The following is a 20,355-nucleotide window of genomic DNA, read 5'->3' as shown; positions in this document are numbered from 1 at the left end:
GCCTATTCTGGAAGTGGCCACTGAGCCTATACTTAGAAGTGCAGGGCTGAGGGAGAGCTTAGGGAGGTTTCCCAGGTTTGTAGAGTTGGTGAGGATGCTCATTTGAAATAACAAGATTTCCAGGCCCCTCCCCTGGAGGTTCTGATCCTGTTACCTGACATTAATCAGTGATTTGATTAATGAGGGAAGTTGGACACAGTTCATTAACTTAATTAAGATATAGTGGGAAATAAAGCATCTAACCCCTAATTAGTGCTCAATTATTTGCAGTATTGGAAAAACTGTTCTTAAAGAATCTACAGTGTTCATTCTCTGTTTAATGTGATGCTAGAGGAATTTTATGAGCATGGTGTAAAATTATTAGATGCTTATAGAAAAACATAGATTATTATTTGTGAGAAGAAAATGTGATATTTTTCTAAAATTTAAAATATCTTTCTTTACTCTAACAAATTGCTTTAAAAATGAATAAAGGCCAACTTTTTAAAGAGGCCTAAAGCACTTTTTATTTTGGAATGGAATCTTAAGTAATTTTTAATATTTGAGACTTTGGTGAGAATAAGTACATACGTTTTGCCAGAAAATGTAAAATAACTATTAAATGTGACTTCAACTTTTTTTTAATAATATCATTTCTCTGATTTTAAAAGTAGTCCCTTTTTTTGGTTTGTTTGTTTTTTGGTCACAATGCTGATGGAAATAGTTGTTCCCTTCTTTCCTTGCTTCAAATTCCTGGCCCATTACTTCTTCTTTCACTTTAAGTTGGTGGCTGCCTATTAACAAACAAAATGAGCAAAATCACACGTGACTGCCTCAGTGTCCTGCTGAAACTGGTAGGTCGCCACCCATGCCCTCCCTCCTTTGGTCCTTCCTTCCAGTTTTCAAGAAGAGGTGTTGAGGGAGGTCATATCCTTCCTTCTTCGACTCAGGAGCCATCTCTGCCTGCCTCCTCGAGGACCTCCCTTTCCATCGTCTTTTTACAAACTGGTCTCCTGTTGAGGAGTGTAGGAATCACTTTTAGGGAGAAACTCGTGGATTTCCAGAGATGGCTTCAATGTTTTATAATCTTAAGTAAACATATGGAATATGCTTTATAGTTCTAGTATAAGATAAAACCAATTTTATAAATCAATACAATTAAGCTATAAAATAAAATTCACCAGTTGTTATATAATTATACAAAAAGCACATTTAGAAAGTAATACAAATAAAGCCATAAAGCCTAGTTTCAGATCCACAGCCCAGTGGTGCTAGGGCAGTAGGGTAGGTTGCTGAAAAGTCAAATAAAGAACCTGGAGATGGTGTGTGAGACACAATTTACTCCCAAAGGCTGAACAGGTAGCACCTCTGTCCCTCACGGTACCTTGCCATCCCTCACAGCATTGCTCCAGAAAGCAGTGTCTCCATCTCTCACTGAGCAGTAACACCAGTGGGATGAGTGACATGCACACTCTCCCTGTGTATTGAGCTTCACATTAGCTACTACAAGGAAGAGGTCTTTTATAAGTTAGTTGGTAGAAGCAGTGCCGTTGTTAGTGGCTTAGTTTGCTTTCTTCCTTGTATGGCCATCATTCCAAGGAGTGGCTGTTCTGGTGTTCATGGAAGCAGGTGCTTTTTTACAGATAACATTAACTTGTCCGAGTTCCTAGCATTCATGAAAAACGTAAAACTGTTTCCAAGTGCTGCACATACAGACATAGGGCAACTAGTGAGCGCATCCACAGGTCGCCTAGAGGTGCTCAGACCCATCCGTTCCGTGAAGGGACGCAGCGTCCCTAAGGCAAGATGTTTCCTCTACTTGTAAACGGACCGAGCCGGGCGCCTCGGTTCTGCATAGAAAACCCGTCCCAGTGCGAACAGGAAACGGGACAGGGGTTCTCCCCCGGTGTGATACGCTGTGCAGCCCCCAGGGGAGAACGCTGAGGGGAAAAGGAGCGGTGACGTCTCAGCGGTCCCCTTGCAGCCACCGAGACAAGCTCGCGGAGAGTCAGCTCCTCACCCAGTCCAGCCCGGCCGTGCTCCGCGGGCGGCTTCCTCGTCGCCCCGGCAACCCGCGTCTCCACCAATGGCAGCGGCGCGGCGCGGTCACGTGGTCCCGCCCCTTCCCCGGCGGTAACAACATGGCGGCCGCTGCGGTCGGTGGCGGCGGGGTGTGAAGGCCCCTGCGGCGGCCGTGCAGCCCTCACGATGGCATCGCCGACCTTGGGGGCCTCGCGTGGAAGCCCGGACGCGCTCCCCGCAGACTTCGCTTCGCAGGAAGACGAGGAGGGCGATTCTGCAGACTGGACGAGCTCCTCGGGCTCCTGCGCCTCGGCCAGCGGCGCTTCCGAGTGAGTGCAGAGGGGGACGGTGGGCAGCCCAGGGCGCACGTGCCAGACGGCCCGAGCGGGACCTCGGCGACCCTGGGGTCTGGGCCAAGTCCGCTCCCGCCGGTTCCGCGCCTTGGAGGGCGCCTCTGCGGAAAGTTCTGGAAATGGCCCCCTGCGAGGCTGCGCCCTTCTGGATGCCAGGTCCTTGCGCCTCAGCCGCCTGGGTGTGTGGGATGCGGATACCACGCGGGTTTTACAAGGCAGCCGATGAATTGTGCAGGTTTTCCTCCCGCCGTGTAAAGAGTAGCTGTGTGTAGTCACCCACCTGCTCCAGGATAGCCTCCCTCCAGGATGATAGCCTCTTTCCAGGATAGCCTCTTTCCAGGATAGCCTCCCTCGAGGTTCAGGGTGTTTGTGATGTGTTTTATGCATCCCCCTGGTTTCCTGTTTTGTCATAAGTTAATTTTCAAAGTGTTCTTTCCACGTTTTTATCCTTAATAATACCATGAGAAAGTTATTTTGATTTTCAATACCCAATGCTATTTCATTTTTTTATTCTAATTTGTTATATATGACAGCAGAATGCAACACAGTTCAAAATACACATAGAGCACGATTTTTCATATCTCTGGTTGTACACAAAGCATAGTCACACCATTCGCCGTCTTCATACATGTACTTAGAGTAATGATATCCTTCTCGTTCCACCGCCTTTCCTACCCCTATGCCTTCTCCCATCCCTCCTCCCCTTTGCCCTATCTAGATTTTGTCAATTCCTCCCATGCTCCCCCTCCCAACCCCATTATGAATCAGTCTCCTTATATCAGAGAAAACATTCAGCATTTGGTTTTTTGGGATTAACTAACTTCACTTAACATTATATTCTCCAACTCCATCCATTTACCTGCAAATGCCATGATTTTATTCTCTTTCATTGCTGGGTAATATTCGAATATTCGAATATGCCACATTTTCTTTATCCATTCATCTACTGAAGGGATTCTAGGTTGGTTCCACAGTTTAGCTATTGTGAATTGTGCTGCTATAAACATTGAAGTGGCTGTGTCCCTGTAGTATGCTGATTTTTAAGTCCTTTGGGTATAGACCTAGGAATGGGATAGCTGGGTCAAATGGTGGTTCCATTCCCAGATTTTCAAGGATTCTCCATATTGCTTTCCATATTGGCTGCACCAGTTTGCAGTCCCACCATCAGTGTATGAGTGTGCTTTTCCCCCCACATCCTCGTCAACACTTATTGTTGTTTGTATTCTTAATAGCAGCTATTCTGACTGGAATGAGATGAAGTCTTAGAGTAGTTTTGATTTGCATTTCTTTATTTTTTATTTTATTTATTTATTTATTTTTTTAATTTTTTATTGTGGGTTGTTCAAAACATTACAAATTTCTTGACATATCATATTCCACACTTTGATTCAAGTGGGTTATGAACTCCCACCTTCACCCCATACACAGATTGCAGAATCACATCAGTTACACATCCATTGATTTACAAATTGCCATACTAGTGTCTGTTGTGCTCCGCTGATTTGCATTTCTTTAATTGCTAGAGATATTGAACATTTTTTCATATATTTGTTGATTGATTGTATATCCTCTTCTGAGAAGTGTCCAGGTTCTTGGTCCATTTATTGATTGGGTTATTTGGGTATTTTTTGGAGTTTAGCTTTTTGAGTTCTTTATATACCCTAGAGATTAGTGTTCTAATCTAATTAGTGTTCCAATCTGTTGTACAAATGGTAAAAATTTGCTCCCATTCTGTAGGCTTTCTCATCACCTCACAGATTGTTTATTTTGCTGAGAAGAAGGTTTTCAGTTTGAATCTGCCCCATTCATTAATTCTTGATTTTAATTCTTGTGCTATAGCAGTTTTATTAAGGAAGTAGGGGCCTAATCCAATATGATGAAGATTTGGGCCTACTTTTTCTTGTATTAAATGCAGGATTTCTGGTTTAATTCCTAGGTCCTTGGTCCACTTTGAGTTGAGTTTTGTGCGTGGTGAGGGATAGGGGTTTAATTGCTGTTTCATTTTTGAAGGAATCTATTCTATGGATGAAGAACTTTTTGGAAAAGCCAATCAGTACAACTTGAAACACCTAAGGGTGAAAGGTTTAGGTACCAAGAGTCTACCAAGCTGATAAGGGACTGCAATACATATTTTTAGGATGGCATTTTATGGGTAGTTAGGAATAACAGTTACAAATAAGTAAGAATTACTCCTAAATTATTTTCACTTATCATAATTATAACATTTTTATTACTGTCTTTGTAAGTGTGTGGGGAAAGCCTGTTTAATACGTTCTAGAAACTTAAGGATAGGTTGTATTCTTGAAAATTTGAACAAATTTAAGAATATCAATTTTTTGTAATCTCTTTGTGCCCCCCTTTTTAATATTGTTTTAGTTGTAGATGGACACAGTACCTTTATTTTGTTCATTCATTTTATGTGATGCTGAGGACCAAACCCAATGCCTCACATGTGTGAGGCAAATGTTCTACTGCTGAGCCACAACCCCAGCTCCCCTTTGTGGCCTTTTTAAAAAAGCAGTACAGGGCATTGAAACCGGGGCCTGGTGCAAGTTATGCAAGCACTGTACCACTGAGCTTTATCTTGAGCCCATTTTATATTTTGAGACAGTGTCCTTTTAAGTTGCCTAGGATGGCCTTGAACTTGTGATCCTTCTGCCTCAGTCTCCCAAATAGCGGAGATTGTACTCGTGTACTACTGTGCCCAGTTTGCTGTGGTCATTTAAAAGTAATTTAAAAACTCGTGGTTATTAGGCGAGGCTACTGGAAGGAAGTAAAGATTACATGGAACCTTATTTGGTCCTTAAATAGAAGCAATAGACAGGTTGAGATTTCAGCTTTTGGTTTCTCCACATCTCGGAGTCATACATATTTAGCCTAGAGATAATATGTCATTTCCCATAGTTACACACAGCTGAGTGTTTCATTATAGAAACTCAGGACACCTGATTTCTAATGGAGCCCCCTGCACTTGGTGGTATAAAAATAAATGAGCTTAACTCAGTTTCTTCAAAATGTGCAATCTAAAGACCTTGTGCTAGGGTAATGTCTTACTTTTTAAGTATTCCATTTTCTGGAATACATTATCTATGTATGATATTTTAGTTTTTAAAAACAATCATTAAGATTTCTACAGTAGTCATTCACTATTCACTCTTAATGTTTTGTCTTTCAATAGGAAAAGTACAGTAAATCCCTATTGGATGCTGGGCACTGTGGCGCACACCTGTGATCCCAGCGGCTTGGGAGGCTGAGACAGAAGGATCTCAAGTTCAAAGCCAGCTTAGCAAAAGTGAGGTGGAAGCAACTCAGTGAGATCCTGTCTCTAAATGAAATACAAAATAGGGCTGGGGATGTGGCTCAGTGGTTGAGTGCCTCTTAATTCAATCCCTGGTACCTCCCCCAGAAAAAATCTGTATCAAAAATATTTTTCTGGTCTCTATGTTGAGTTCTATCAAGATTCAGATATTATGTCTTTTCTTTCTTTCTGTACTGGGGATTGAAGTGTTTTTGTATTTTATTTAAAGACAGGGTCTCACTGAGTTGCTTAGTGCCTCATCATTGTGGAGGCTCGCTTTCAACTTGCAATCCTCCTGCAATCCACAGGGATTACAGATGTGCACCACTGGGCCCAACTGTCTGTCCTTTCTTGATGTATATGACTTAAAGGTTGATCTGCTGACATAATCCAGAAGGTTTCTCTCTGGGTATTTGGTGTTCACCTCCCTAATCTGCAGTCACCAATGCAGGCAGCCTTCCTACCTTGGACAGAACCAGCATTTGATCAGAAGCATACCAGTGTGAATCTTAATCAAAGGGAGATGAATTGCCTATTATCTTTTATGGTCTATATGAAGCTGACTAAGGAAGTTATAGTACACATTGATTCACATAAATAATCCTGAAATTTCAAAATTCTAGTTAATAATCTGTATGTTCTTTTTGGAAATTATCATTTTTTCATATATATTTTGTAACTAAAAATCAATTTTGAACAGCATGTGATTGTCAACATGCTTATTGTTTGGGGGATAAAAATCACCTTAGGTACGTCTGTAGAGTTCTTACAGGCTTACTATAGAAGAGGAATGTTGGCACATGGGTATGTCTCTGAGGAGGCTGTGGAGGTAATACTGGTGGGTGGGTTAGAAGAAGGAACCCTTGCCACATAGAGCCCATATTCATTTGTCATAACATTTTTTTATTGTGTGTGGTTTTTCTCTGTCCCTAGAATTGTCCTTGTGTTCCTAATAGTGTCATATGACTACATGTATTGGCCACTTTGATAAAAGGCATTATACCTTGCCCACTTTAAAAGAGAGAGAGAGAAGAAAAGAATAATGTAATGGATTTGGAATGGGGCAAATGCCGGGTTTCTGTTCCGGCGACTAAAAGGCTCAGGGGTCACTCTAGTTAAACTGGGCTAACTGGGCTGCACGAAATAACCACACAAGAGACACAAATACCTTTTTCTTTGGGGTTGCTGTGACGGCTCCTCTGACCTTAAGGGTCCGCAGAAAGAGAGAGAGAGAGAGCACGCGCTGACCCCTTTTATTGAGGAGAAGCTATTCAAATGAGGCAAGGGGTCAGGTTTCAGGGGGCTGAGTCTATCTTCATGATGTCCACTGTCAGCAGGTTGACTGACACCTGGGTAGGCCACACCCAAGGGCACAGTAAGAGGAGGGGACACACACAAGGCACTTCCATGGAAGATTCTATCCTAAACAGGGCAAGGGGTTATATTACAAAGGAACAGGTGAGCATAGCTTCACCCATGGGGCTGTAGCAAGACACACCCATTTCTGTGACTGAGCGCCTCAGCACCCAGCTGGGGAGTGTAACTCAGTCACCCATAAGGTTGGCCTCCCACAGGTTAATTTATAGCTTTTTTCTCTGTGTGAAATTGCTATACTGTTGCAAATGATTAAAAAAATGCTTATATATATGTATATATATATATATATATATATATAGAGAGAGAGAGAGAGAGAGAGAGAGAGAGGCATTAGTGCAAATTAAGTCTTGAGAGAGTAAAATAACTTTTTTTTGGGGGGGGATATTTAGTGTCAACTTGGAATTCTTGAAAACATTAGGAATTGAGAAACTTATTAGCATTATCTGAAATTCATGTTCTTTAATCTATTTGTTATACATCATTAAAAACCAATTAAAGTGTCTTTAAATTTTGCAAGCAAGCTGTAAATAAACTGTTATCTGTTTAGAGCAAAGCAGAATAAACAAACTAAGACTTTCATTGAAAGAAAATTGAAAGTCATTTACTCAATGAGAATTTTATAGCTTGTACCATAGGATTTCAGATGGTGATGGAGGAGTATTTGTATAGTACTGATTAATATGACCCATGCAATATAAAAATCTGAATTAAAACAGCTACATTTAATTTTGTTTGTTTTTTGAAATAAGGTTTAAATTTTGAAGTAAGTTTAGATTTACAGAGGAGTTGCAAAGGTATTACAGCATTTCCTTAAACCCTTCTCCCGGGTGCCCCTGATGTTGACATCCTATACAGATGTTGCTCATTTGTCAAAACTAAGAAAATTAACACTGGTAAGTACTATTAACCAAAGTCTGAACTTTATTTGTTGGCAGATTTCACCTTTCTGCCACTAATGTTCTTTTTCTGTTCCAGGATTCAACCCAGGATATCAAATTGCCTCTAGTCAGCCTGTCTCCCTAGTCTCCTCTGTTCTGTGACAAGTTCTTAGTTCAGTGGTTTTCGTAACCTCAATCCCTTGGTTGAGGTGGCACTGGCCAGATCTCTTCCCCATCAAGTTGTTATTTTCCACTTTCCATGTTCTCACACTTTGCTGGTGAGAATGTGCATTGGTGTGTCTTTTGGATGAAGACCTGTATATACATACACATAAAAGTTACATACTGTAACTTTCTTAGAGAAAAACAAAAATAAAAACAGAGTACAAAGCTCATCAGTAGCTAAATGAGTGACTATGCTGCATCCTCCATATGGACTGTTATGCCGCCATTAGGGCTTTCTGAACTGTATTGTCAAGAGAGAAATTAGAAAGCCAAGTACATACTATTATATAAGTATATACGTTTTATGTGATTATGAAACATGGGTCTTTAACATTGTTTATGTCAATGACCATGATAATCATACTTCCATTTATTTGTGCCTATGTATGCATAGAGAGATGCTGGCAGTCACCAACCAGAAATCCAGTCCACTTCAATCCCTTCTGTCTCATCTTACCTACTGAATCTCAAAGTTCTGGTGATTTTCGAGTATGTTTCAGCCCTTATTACCTTAGTTATTTTTGCCTTGACTACTAAAATGCCAATTAATCTTCTTGCCTTGGGTTGTGTCTCAAACTTACCTTCAGTTTACTTCCTGAGCAGGACTGTCCAGGGATATCTGACCTCTAGACCCTGCAAACTCTTCACTCAATGGAGGCCAGGTCTCCACACCTTCTGTCATTCCATACCTCCCACGTTACTCTGGCACCCACAGTTGCTGGTGGTTTTCTACATAGGTTGGACACTGTCCCTCAAGCCTTCCTCTGTTGTTACTTCTGCTTAAACTTCTCTTTTTCTTCAGCTCCCCAATTCTCCTCCCATCCAGTTGTTGTTTATGAGGCTGTAGAGCTCTCATATGTGCCTCTGTCTTGTGCTCCAAGTGTATTGTCATGGGTTCCTTCTCTCTTTTCCCCACTAAGCAAAGGCAGAAACTGATATTTTCATTCTTGTAATTCTGGTATTTACTGCAGTGCTTGGTGCTATGTATTTGTCTCTTTATTCCTCACCTGCATTCATCTTAGAATCATAACCAGGAAGTGGGTTCACATTCATTCAGATTTTAGAGATTAAAATGCGCCATCTTTTTTTTTTTTTTTTTGGTACTAGGGATTGAACCCAGAGGTGCTTAACCACAGAGCCACTTCCCAGCTCATTTGGTATTTTATTTAGAGGCAGGGTCTCACAGAGTTGTTTAGCACCTCACTAAGTAGCTGAGCCTTGTTTGAACTTGGGATCCTCCTGCCTCAGCCTCCTGAGCCACTGGGATCACAGGTGTGCGCCACTGTGCCTGGCCAAAATGCCCCATCTTTATACTTGGCATGTAAGCTAAGTTAGTGTATATATTCCAAAAAGACTTTTAAAATAAATAACAAAACCTTTTATTGTTTAAATTTATATAAATTTATGAATGTATAATCGTGATATTTACATTGTACCAGTTAAACTTATGATGCGTTTTCTGTCTACTTAAGTGTGCACAATTAGGCTCATCAAACCAGAACTGCAGTTACTGACGCTGATCTCCGTGAGTGCACGCTGTGAGGCTGAAACGGCTGATGCGTGGCCAGTGAGCAGTGCTAAGTGGTGCTGAGCAACTAACGTGATTCCGGGCCTCAGGAGCCAGCTAGAGCCCGAGAAATATTACTTTTGATATTTTGAGCTAATTATGTCTTTTTAAAGAGTGACTCATATACTTGAAAATTCTGTGTTGATAACCAGCCACAGACCAGGGCAGTAGTTAAGAACTGAGTAATAGAATTTAGGGGCTTTCGCAGCATTTAGAAAGAGACATTTAACGTTGCTAATAAACACTGTATAAAACAGAAAAGTGTCTGATTGATTGGTGATTAGAACACAAATCATACCTTTTCACGCCAGGATATTGTTACTCATGTTTCTGAAAAGACATGTTAGTTTTTCCACTGGAACCAATTTCACTTTAAAGGACAGCAGTTTGAAAGGTGGTTCACAACATGGAGCCGGGTAGAATTTGTGATTAGGTTTGTTATAAGAGTTTTTGATGGCTATTTCAGTACTTTTAATAGCAATAATTATGTTTTTTTAGTGACGTACTTCCCAGTTGAAAGTTGATTTTTTTAACAGATGATGAATATTATGAGTTTTGCTTTCTTAACATTACTCATAAGAAAGGAGTTTTAAAAGATTATAGGCTATAGAGCTGATCATGAGTTAGCTCTGACTATAAATTGGTTGTTTTCAGCAGAACTAACTGTGGTGAGTTGAATGTTTCCATTTTGAAAATTTATTTATTGATTCATTTTTATTGGTTCTTTTTGGTTAAGCATAGAGGTTGTGGGATTCATTTTGATATAATTGTAAAAGCATGGAAAAAAATTTGTTCTCATTCAGTTCTCAAGATTTCCCCCGTTACTTCCCTCCTCTCTTCCCCTGTTCCTTCCCTCTACTGATATTTTGCCATTTATAGTTTTTTTAACTTTAATTTATTGTCTTGTGGATGTGGATGATGGTGAGATTCACTGTGGTATATTCATATATGTACACAGGAAGGTCAGGTCAGATTCATTCCACAGTCTGCCTGTCCCGTTCTTCCTCCCTTCCCTTCATTCCCCAAGTCTACTCCACTCATCTTTCTTTTGTTGTTTTATTCTTCCACCCCCACTCACCCCCTTATTTTGGATTAGCTTCCACATATCTTTGACTTTTGAGGACTGGCTTATTTCACTTAGCATCATAGTCTCCATTTTCATCTATTTACTGACAATTTTTTTATGGCTGAGTAATTTGGCACACACACACACACACTAAATTCATCTGTTGAGGGGCACCTAGGTTGACTCCATGACTTGGCTCTTATGAGTTATTGGCTTCTATAAACATTAATATATCTTACTATCCTGTGCTGATTTTAAATCCTTTGGACACACACAGAGGAGTGGGATAGCTAGGTCACATTACTAATTTTTGAGGAATCTCTGTATTACTTTCCAGAGTGGTTGCACTAGTTTTCAGCCCTCCCAGTGGTGTATGAGTCTACCTTTTCACCTACATCCTCACCAACATTTAATGTTACTTTTTTTTTTTTTTTTTTGGTACCAGGGATTGAACCAGGAGCACTTAACCACTGAGCTACAATCCCAGGCCTTTTTGTGTTTAGTTTAGAGACAGGATTTCACTGAGTTGCTTAGGGCCTTGCTAAGTTGCTGAGGCTGGCTTTGAACTCACAGTCCTCCTGCCTCAGCCTCCCAAGCCACTGTTACTTGTATTCTTAAAAATTGCCATTCTGACTGGAGTGAAATGAAATCTCAATGCAGTTTAAATTGCATTTCTCTAATTGTTAGAAATGTTGAACATTCTTTCATATATTTATTGACCATTTTTATTTCTTCTTTTAAGAAGTCTTCATTTAGTTCCTTTGCCCACTTATTGATTGGGTTTTTGGGTTATTTTAAGTTTTTTAGTTCTTTGTATATCCTGTATGTTAATGCCCTATCAGAGGATCAGGGGGCAGATTTTCTCCCATTCTGTAGGCTCTCTCTTCATGATTTTAATTGTTTCTTTCCTTTGAAGAAGTTCTTTAACTTGATGCTATCCCATATATTGATTTTTTATTTTTCCTCTTGTGCTGTAGGAGTCTTGTTAAGGAAGTCACTTCCTGAGTCTCCATGTTGGAGTGTGTTGAGCTTATATTTTCTTCTAACCACTGTAGGCTTTTTGGTTTGGGTCTTTGAAACACTTTGAGTTGAGTTTTGTGCATGGCAAAAGACAGAGGTCAAATTTTATTCTACTACATACAGATTTCCAGTTTTCCTAGCAGCATTTGTTCAAAAGGCCATCTTTTCTCTAATGTATGCTTTTGGCACCTTTGTGTAGCACCAGACAACAATGTTTATGTGGGTTTGTCATTGTCTTTTATTCTGTTCCATTGGCATTCATGCCTGCTCTGGTGCCAGGACCATATATTTTGTCACTATAGCTCTGTGGTATAATTGAGGTTCAGTATTGTGATGCCTCCTGCTTTGCTTTTCTCACTAAGGATTCCTTTGGTTATTCTGGGTTTTATTTTTCCAGGTGAATTTCATAAATGCTTTTTCTAGTTTTGTGAAGAACTTCATTGTATTTTTTATGGGAATTGCTTTGAGTCTCTGGAGTGCTTTTGATTGTATAGCCATTTTGGTAATATAAATTCTGCCTATCCAAGAACATGGAAGATCTTTCTATCTTCTAAGGTCATCTTCAATTTCTTTCTTTAGTGTTCTGTAGTTTTCATTGTAGAGAACTTTCATCTCTTTTGTTAGATTTATTCCCCCATTTTTTTTTTTGAGGCTATTGTGAATGGGATTGCTTTCCTAATTTCTTTTTCAGTAGATTGAACATTTTGTACAGGTACACAATTGATTTATGAGTGTTGATCTTCTGTCCCTCTAAGTAAATTTGCTGGATTAATTTATTTATGAGTTCTAAAAATCTTCTTGTGGAGTTTTTGGGTCTTCCAAATATAAGATTATGTCATCAACAAACAGATAATTTGAGCTCTTCTTTTCCTGTTTGCATCCCTTGTTTCCTCCTGTTGCCTGATTGTTTTGGCTAGAGTTTTAGGACTGTTTTGAATAGGAATGGTGAGAGTGGCCATTCTTACCTTGTTCCTGTTTTTAGAGGTAATTCGTGCAGTTTTTCTCCATTCAGAGTAATGCTGGGCTCGGATTTGTCATATGTGGCCTTTACAGTGTTGAGGCAAGTTCCTTTGGTCCCTAGTTTCTCCAGTATTTTTAACATGAATAGGTGCTGAAATTTATCACATAGTTTTTCTGCATTTATTGAGATAATCATGTAATTCTTGTCCTTAAGCCTATTTAAGTGGTAAATTACGTTTATTGATTTCCATATGTTGAACTCTGAATGAAACTTACTTGATTGGGGTTGCACTCTCTTTTTAATGTGTTTTTGTATATGGTTTGCCAATATTTTATTATAAATTTTTATATCTGTGTTCACTGAGGTTATTGGTCTGAAGTGTTCTTTCCTTGATGTGTCTTTGTCTGGTTTTGGTGTCAGGTATACTGGCTTTGTAGAAAGAGTTTGGCATATTCCTTCCTTTTCTGTTCATAGAATAATTTGAGAGGATTAATATTAGTTCTTCTTTGAAGGTCTGGTAAAACTTAGCCAAGAATCTCTCTGGTCCTGGACTTTTCTTTGTTGGAAGGTTGTTGATAACTGATCTGTTTAAGTTTTCTGTATCCTTCAATTTGGATGGGTCATAGATCTCTAGGTATTTGTCAGTATCTCAAGTTTTTCTAGCTTATTGGGGAAGAAATTTTCAGAATAGTTTCTGATAACCCTGTATTTCATAATGTTTGTGGTGATATTTCCTTTTTCATCTCAAATTTTGATAATTGAATTTTTGCCCTCTTTGGTTAGTTTGGCTAAGGGCTTATTAATTTAGTTTATCCTTTCAAAAATCCAACTCTTTGTTTCATTGCTCTTTTGTATTTTTTTTAATCTCAATTTCATTGATTTCAGCTCTGATTTTAATTATTTCCTGCCTTCTACTGATTTTGGTTTCTTCTTCTTTTTCCAGGGCCTTGAGATGCAATGTTAGATTATTTATTTGGTATCTTTGTATTCTTTCAGTGTGTGAGCTCAATGCTGTGAATTTCCCTCTTAGGCAGAACTGCCTTCATACTGCCCAGAGATTTTGAAATGTTGTATCACTATTCTCATTTACCTCTAAAATTTTATTTTAATTTCTCCCTTGATTTCTTCTGTTATCCATTCATTATTTAAAAGTATATTATTTAATCTCCAGATGTTAGAGTGGTTTCTGTTTTTTATCTTATTTATTTCTAATTTCATTTCTGATAGAATGCAAGGTATTATCTCTGTTTTATTGTGTTTGCCAGCATTTGCTTTGTGACCTCAAATGCAGTGTATTTTGGAAACTGTTCTAGATGCTGCTGAGAAGAAAGTGAATTCAGTCATTGGTGGATAAAATACTCTATAGATATCTGTTAGGTCCATATTATTAATTGTATTTTTTTTAGTTCTGTAGAATTTTAGCTTAGTTTTTGTTTGGGTGATCTATCCATTGGGGAGAGAGACATGTTGAAGTCACTTACTATTATTGTATTGTTGTCTATTTGATTCTTAATGTTAAGAAGGGTTTATTTGGGGCTGGAGTTGTGTGTGGCTCAGTGGTACAGCGCTCGCCTAGAATGTGCGAGGCCTGGGTTCGATCCTCAGTACCACATAAAAATCAATAAATGGAATGGGTTCGATCCTCAGCACCACGTTGGAATGAAGGTGTTGTGTGCAACTACAACTAAAAAATAAATATTAAAAAAAGATTTATTTGATGAACGTAGATGCTTAGTTGTTTGGGACATAAGTATTTACAATCAATATATCTTGTTGATGTATGATTCCTGTAAGAAGTATAAAGTGACCTTTTTTGTCTCTTTTGATTAGTCTTCGCTTCAGGTCCACTTTATCTGATATAAGAATACAGATAAAGTGAGTCCCAGGTGAATTGTATGTTTTTCCCTCCTTTCACCTTCAGTCTGTGGATGTCTTGCCTGTGGGGTGAGTTTCTTGCAGACAGCTTTTGTTGAGTCTTGTTTTTCAATCCAGTCTGTGAACCTGTATTTTTTGATTAAAGAGTTTAGATCATTTATATTTAATGTTGTTATCAAAAGGTGAGTTTTATTTTCTGCCATTTTTCATTCATTTCTGATGTTAAAATTGGACTTCATTATTTTTTTGATTGACTTTTCTAATGTAATTCCTCCCTACGCTGGTTTTTATTTTTATTTTTTCATTTCTTCTTCATGAAATATTTTTGTGAATATGTTTTATAATATAGGCTTTCTAGTTATGAATTATTTTAGCTTTCATTTATCATGGAAGTTTTTATCTCTTCTTCAATTCTGAAGTTTAATTTTTGCTTTATATAGTATTCTTGGTTGGCACACATTTTCTTTCAGTGCTTCATGTGTATTATCACAAGCCCTTCTGGCTTTAGGGTCTGGGTTGAGAAATCATTCGAAATCTGGATTGGTTTACCTTTCAGTGTGACCAACCATTTTTCTCCTGAAGCTTTAAAAATTTTATATTTATTTTATATATTAGACATTTTCATAATATTGTGTTTTGGAGTGGAACTATTGAGATTTTGTATATTGAGAGTTCTGTATGCCTCTTGTATTTTAATTTCCATCTCATTCTTAAATTTTTCTTTTACTATTTCATTAAAAAGATTGTATATCCCTTTAGCTTGTATTTTAGAGCCTTCATCTACCCCAATGATTCTAAAATTTGTCCTCTTGATGTTATCACAAATTTCTTGACTATTCTGTTCATGGTGTCTTAACATCTTTTCTTTATGGTCAGCTTTATTTTGAAGATTATGTACTTTGTCTTTGAGGATTAAAAATCTGTCTTCAAAGTGGTCTAATCTATTGGTGGTGCATTCCACTGAATTTTTAATTTAGTTTATTGATTCTTTTATTTCCAGGATTTTTGTTTGGTTCTTTTTCAGAATCTATCTCTTTATTGAAGTGATCTTTTGCTTCCTATATTTTCTGTGATTTCACTTCTTACATTTCTTTTAGCTCATAGAACATTTTAACTGTGAACTTTCTAAATTCCTTCTCTGGCATTCCCTCTACTGTAGTGTCAATGAAGTCTGTTGTTCAAGCATTGTGGACTGTTTGGGATGGTTTGGCTCCTTGCTTTTCATATTGTTTGATGTCTACCTATCCATCAGTATAGTTCTCACTTCTTCTAAGCGAAGAACTACTTTGTGAGCTTCTTTCTCTTAAGAGCCCTGGTTTGGGTGAATGTCTAGCTAATGATATTTTAAGTTGTGATCTCAATATCAGCACTACTTTAAGAAATGCTACTGAGCCCTGTGGACTATAATCACTATAGAGCAAAGCCTTGTTATTTATACTCAACCTTAAAAGAAACAAAAACTTACTGCAGTTGTTCTCCACAGTTACTCAAGTTCAGGTGTAAACCTATAATAATCTTTGGAATAAGTCAGTAATTAGTTGGTAAATTTAATAAACTTACCTTAAATGAGGGCTAAAAGGGGGAGGAATAAACCATGTCAAGTGAAGAAAATTCTTGTTAAATTTTGGTTTGGATTTCGTTGAGGTTTGGACATTTAGCAGATGTCCATCAGTTTTTGGTTCTGGATCTCTCACAAGTTGCAGGGCCACAGGAGCCACGTCCCTAGTTTTTATGAGCCTCCAACAGCAGCTTCTGGTTTGTCAACCCAGAGGCCTGCAGCTGAATGCTTGGAGGGCGCACTGTTGTGAGTTGGCTGTTTCTATTGTGTGGCATAGTTCAGGATGCAGGCTCTCATGCGCCCTGTGTTTGCTGTGGGTCATCGTGTATCTGCTCCTCTCTATAGAATCCTTTTCATGGTAGGGAAGATCCTGGTAGCCGTGAGCACAGGAACTCTGGTTGTGGGTTTTCTGCATGTGTTCTGTGGTGCACGGATACTCCTCTGGCTGGCCACTCTGTGAGATACTGCAGTGAAGGGTGTCAGGTGGTTCACCTGGACTCTCGTTTCCACTGCCCCCGGTTGTGAATGGTGGGTGTTGATTCCCTCTATTTACTAAGTCTGATGCAAGGTCCACAAATGCCCAACAATGCCTTCTCAGTTTTCATTTGTGATCATGGGTCAGGCAGTGTGCCACTTAAGGCGGGGGGCAGCCTCTTCTTTCTGTGAAGGCTCTGGTAATTTTCCACCTCAGGCAATTTTGGGAGTGGTGAATGAATTATGAGTCATTGAACTGCCCAGAGACAGAGGTGATGTTTCTCTTGAGACTTTCTTGGTACCAAGATTCTGAGAAAACTGCCCAGTTGTATGGCGATGCCCTGTTCAAAGGAAAATCCCTTGCTAGCCAAAGAATTTTGTTAGTTCACAATCTTGGGTTCAAACACCTGCTGCCCACAGGTAGAGAGAGAATCATAGGCTTGAGCCAGTGATCCCTAATTGGGCTGCTCTTACCCTCAGCTTCTGCTCTGTTTATCTTGAAGAAGCTTTCTCCCGATGCGTCCTTCTGATGTTCAAACCTGTGTAGTGGATGCACTGAGCTTGCTCGTGGTCATCTCCCTCCACCAGAGGCAGGCTGGACCTCCGCGCCCTGGCCTTGTCTCCACTTTGGTCTGTCTGTCTTCTTCCTAATCCCCTCATCAGCCGGTTCATGTAGCCCTGGATAAACTGTCATGCAGGACACGACAAGGCAGCTTCCCCGATCGGCCCCACCACCCTGGGTCCTGTCCCTAAGCTTCCCCTGGTGCCTCCCCCAACGTCAGTGAACAGGGCCTGGTGACCTTTCCTCTGCTGGGGGCTAAACTGCTTTGTTTCTCTGTGTCTCAGGGGAGTAGTCAGGAGCTTCTGCCCTGGCCGGGGTTTACAGGCTGAGTGGCGTTAGGCACAGCTCCTGCCACAGGTCCCCACCAGCCTCGTTGTTCCCTCGTTCATGGGGGGGGGGGGAGAGGCTCAGTGAATTTTGACTGGGAGTGGTCTTCCTGCAAGTTCTTTCTGGCCAGATTATTAAAAGGTCCCAAGGTAGGGGACTGCCCTCCGGTTTGATTTGCAGCTGTCTGATTTAAGGGGGTGAATGGTCAGCTGAGGGCTCCACAGGATGACTGTGGACCCACAGCTCAGTTTTCTTTTCACACTTTGGCTTTCAACTCTTTGCTCTGTCTTCAGGAGCCTTTGGTTGGTTACCGTCACACTTTAAATTTTGTCTGTCTTTCTAAAATGTTTTCCAGTGGGTGAGTTTAAGAGATTATCTGTGCCCCCTTCCCTCCCCAGGTTCAGTTTTGGGGTTGGGGGACTCTGAGTTTGTTTTCTTCTCTGGTAATCTGTCTTCCATGTCTCAGACTTTGTAATATTGAGTCTATTTTTTTTAAATAACGTTAAAAACATTACTTATTTTAAAGTGTCCATAAGTGGCATATTTGTTTTTCAATTTAAGTTTTTTATAGCTGTCCTATATATGTGACAATTGAACATAATGGACTGAAATTGTCGGTTTGTTAAGAAATTATCAGAATATTAAATTCTCAGAAAATTAACAGTGATTCCAGTAATTGGATAATCTATAATTTTCTATAGGTTAATATTAAAAACATTTATTTTGTTGCTCACCTCTCAATTCTGCTTTTCCTTTGCCATCTCCATGTAAGGAGACAGAACTTGCTGCCTAGCTCACTTTTGCCATCTTCCTGTCCTTAAATGAATTTTCAAAAATGTTTGTGTAAATGACCTATGAATGCAGGTATGCTTTCATTTTCCCCTAATAGCCATGCTAACAACTTCTATGCATGTAGAATATTTTCAAGTACAAATTCTAATAGTAAATTATTGTCCAGTGTGGTTGTTGTCTAAAGCAAATAATAACCATGTAGTAATTGAATTAATTTATTTTAAAAAATCCTGTAGGTTTTTCAAAAGGACCATCTCTTTTTTTAAAATATGGGTTTTCTTTCCTATCACTGCACCTTCTTAATTCCTTCTCCTCCAACTCCTATTCTTCAAGACTCTACAAAAATCATTCTACAGGAAATAGTGTTAATGCTCAGTAAATTAGAAATATTCGGAAGAATTTGAAATAAATGAAATTCACCCCTCCCACATCCCACACCTATTCTCATCCTCTAGGAGGGTGACACTGTTTCTTATGTTGGGCTGCATCCAGATTATCTTTTCTCTGTTTCCTAGTGATCTGGAGCCTGAGTGGCTGGACAGTGTGCAGAAAAATGGAGAACTGCTGTACTTGGAGTTGAGTGAGGGGGAAGAGGAGAGCCTCCTTCCTGAGACACCAACTGTGAACCACGTCAGGTTCAGTGAAAATGAGATTATCATTGAAGAGGATGACTACAAAGAAAGAAAAAAGTGTGAACCCAAACTCAAGCGATTTACCAAAATTTTAAAAAGTAAAAGACTTTTACCCAAGCGCAACAATAAAAAAAATAGCAGTGATAATGGGCCAGTATCCATTCTAAAGCATCAGTCCAATCAGAAGACAGGAGTCATTATCCAACAGCAGTACAAAGATGTGAATGTTTATGTGAATCCCAAAAAGCTCACCGTCACAAAAGCCAAAGAACAGCTCAGACTTCTAGAAGTGCTGGTTGGAATTATCCACCAGACCAAGTGGAGCTGGAGGAGAAGTGGGAAGCAGGGCGATGGAGAGAAGCTTGTGGTCCACGGCCTGTCGCCAGGAGGTTCTGCTATGAAGAGTGGTCAGATAGTAGTTGGTAAGTGTCACTGATGAACGTCGGTGTTGTTTGCAAGATTCATGATTAGTGATAATGCCTTGTGAGAGCTGTGATTAAAGAAACTGTTATAGAGGGTCTCACAGATTAAGGGCTGATGAGTGATCCACTGATTATTTCTCTGTGGTAGAGAAATTGTTGCAGTTGGTGTACCACAAGGCACAGTGTTCTTAAAATAAGCGGTTCAGTGTGTTGAATACATGTGCTCCTTGTTCAGGCCAGGCGATAGCCTAATTTTAAAGTTTTGATTATGTAATTTTATTTAAGCTTGGTTATATTTGCTGACAAGAAAAAGAAAATAAGTTGATTGTATGGTGATAATTTAGGCTTGAATGGCTGCATCCAATAGCATGATGTAAAAATCTATAATTTATGAATAAAAATACCTTTAAATTGTATGTTTGCACTTGAGTACACTAAGTTCTTGGACTTAAACTACACTTAAACTGTTTCATTTGGCATACTTAGCAACAGTAGTATTACACATAAATTTCCTTTTAAGGGTGCTTGTCATAAAATACTCCACTGCTTTTGAGGAAAAGCTTAAGTCCCCAAGTTATTCTGAATATGCATTAAGACGAGCATTCTGTGTTGCTGACAGATTTTAAGGTGTTGCATATAATGTTTGAATTAGTAGTAATCTTTCTTTCTTTCTTTTTGGTACCAGCAGTTGAACCCAGAGGTACTTAATCACTGAGCACATCCCAGTCCTTTTTATTTTTTATTTAGAGACAGGGTATCATTGAGTTGCTTAGGGCCTCACTAATTTGCTGAGCTGGCTTTGAATTAGTGATCCTCCTGCACTGCTGGAATTATAGGCGTGTGCCACGACTCCTGGCTAGTAGCAGTCTTATTAATTAAAGATAAGGTCAGTATTATTGGGGCTGGGTTTATAACTCAGTGGTAGAGCGCTTGCCTAGCACATGTGAGGCATTGGGTTTGATCCTCA

At 39.4% G+C, this 20,355-nt stretch overlaps 1 protein-coding gene across 2 annotated transcripts in view; it reads left to right on the top strand.

The window, feature by feature from the left end:
- Positions 1–2,120: 2,120 nt before the first annotated feature.
- The window catches only part of Intu (inturned planar cell polarity protein), an 85,900-nt gene continuing 67,665 nt past the window's right edge, over positions 2,121–20,355 (top strand). For both annotated transcript variants that reach the window (XM_027926656.2, XM_071614692.1), the window contains exons 1-2: positions 2,121–2,330; positions 18,850–19,388. In XM_027926656.2, the coding sequence (XP_027782457.2) occupies positions 2,188–2,330; positions 18,850–19,388 (682 nt within the window). In that variant the 5' untranslated portion in view covers positions 2,121–2,187. The remainder of the gene's footprint in view (positions 2,331–18,849; positions 19,389–20,355) is intronic.

The sequence above is a fragment of the Marmota flaviventris genome, chromosome 7, assembly GCF_047511675.1.
Source record: "Marmota flaviventris isolate mMarFla1 chromosome 7, mMarFla1.hap1, whole genome shotgun sequence".
Classification (NCBI taxonomy): Eukaryota; Metazoa; Chordata; class Mammalia; order Rodentia; family Sciuridae; genus Marmota; species Marmota flaviventris.
This window is presented reverse-complemented; position numbering and strand designations above follow the sequence as displayed.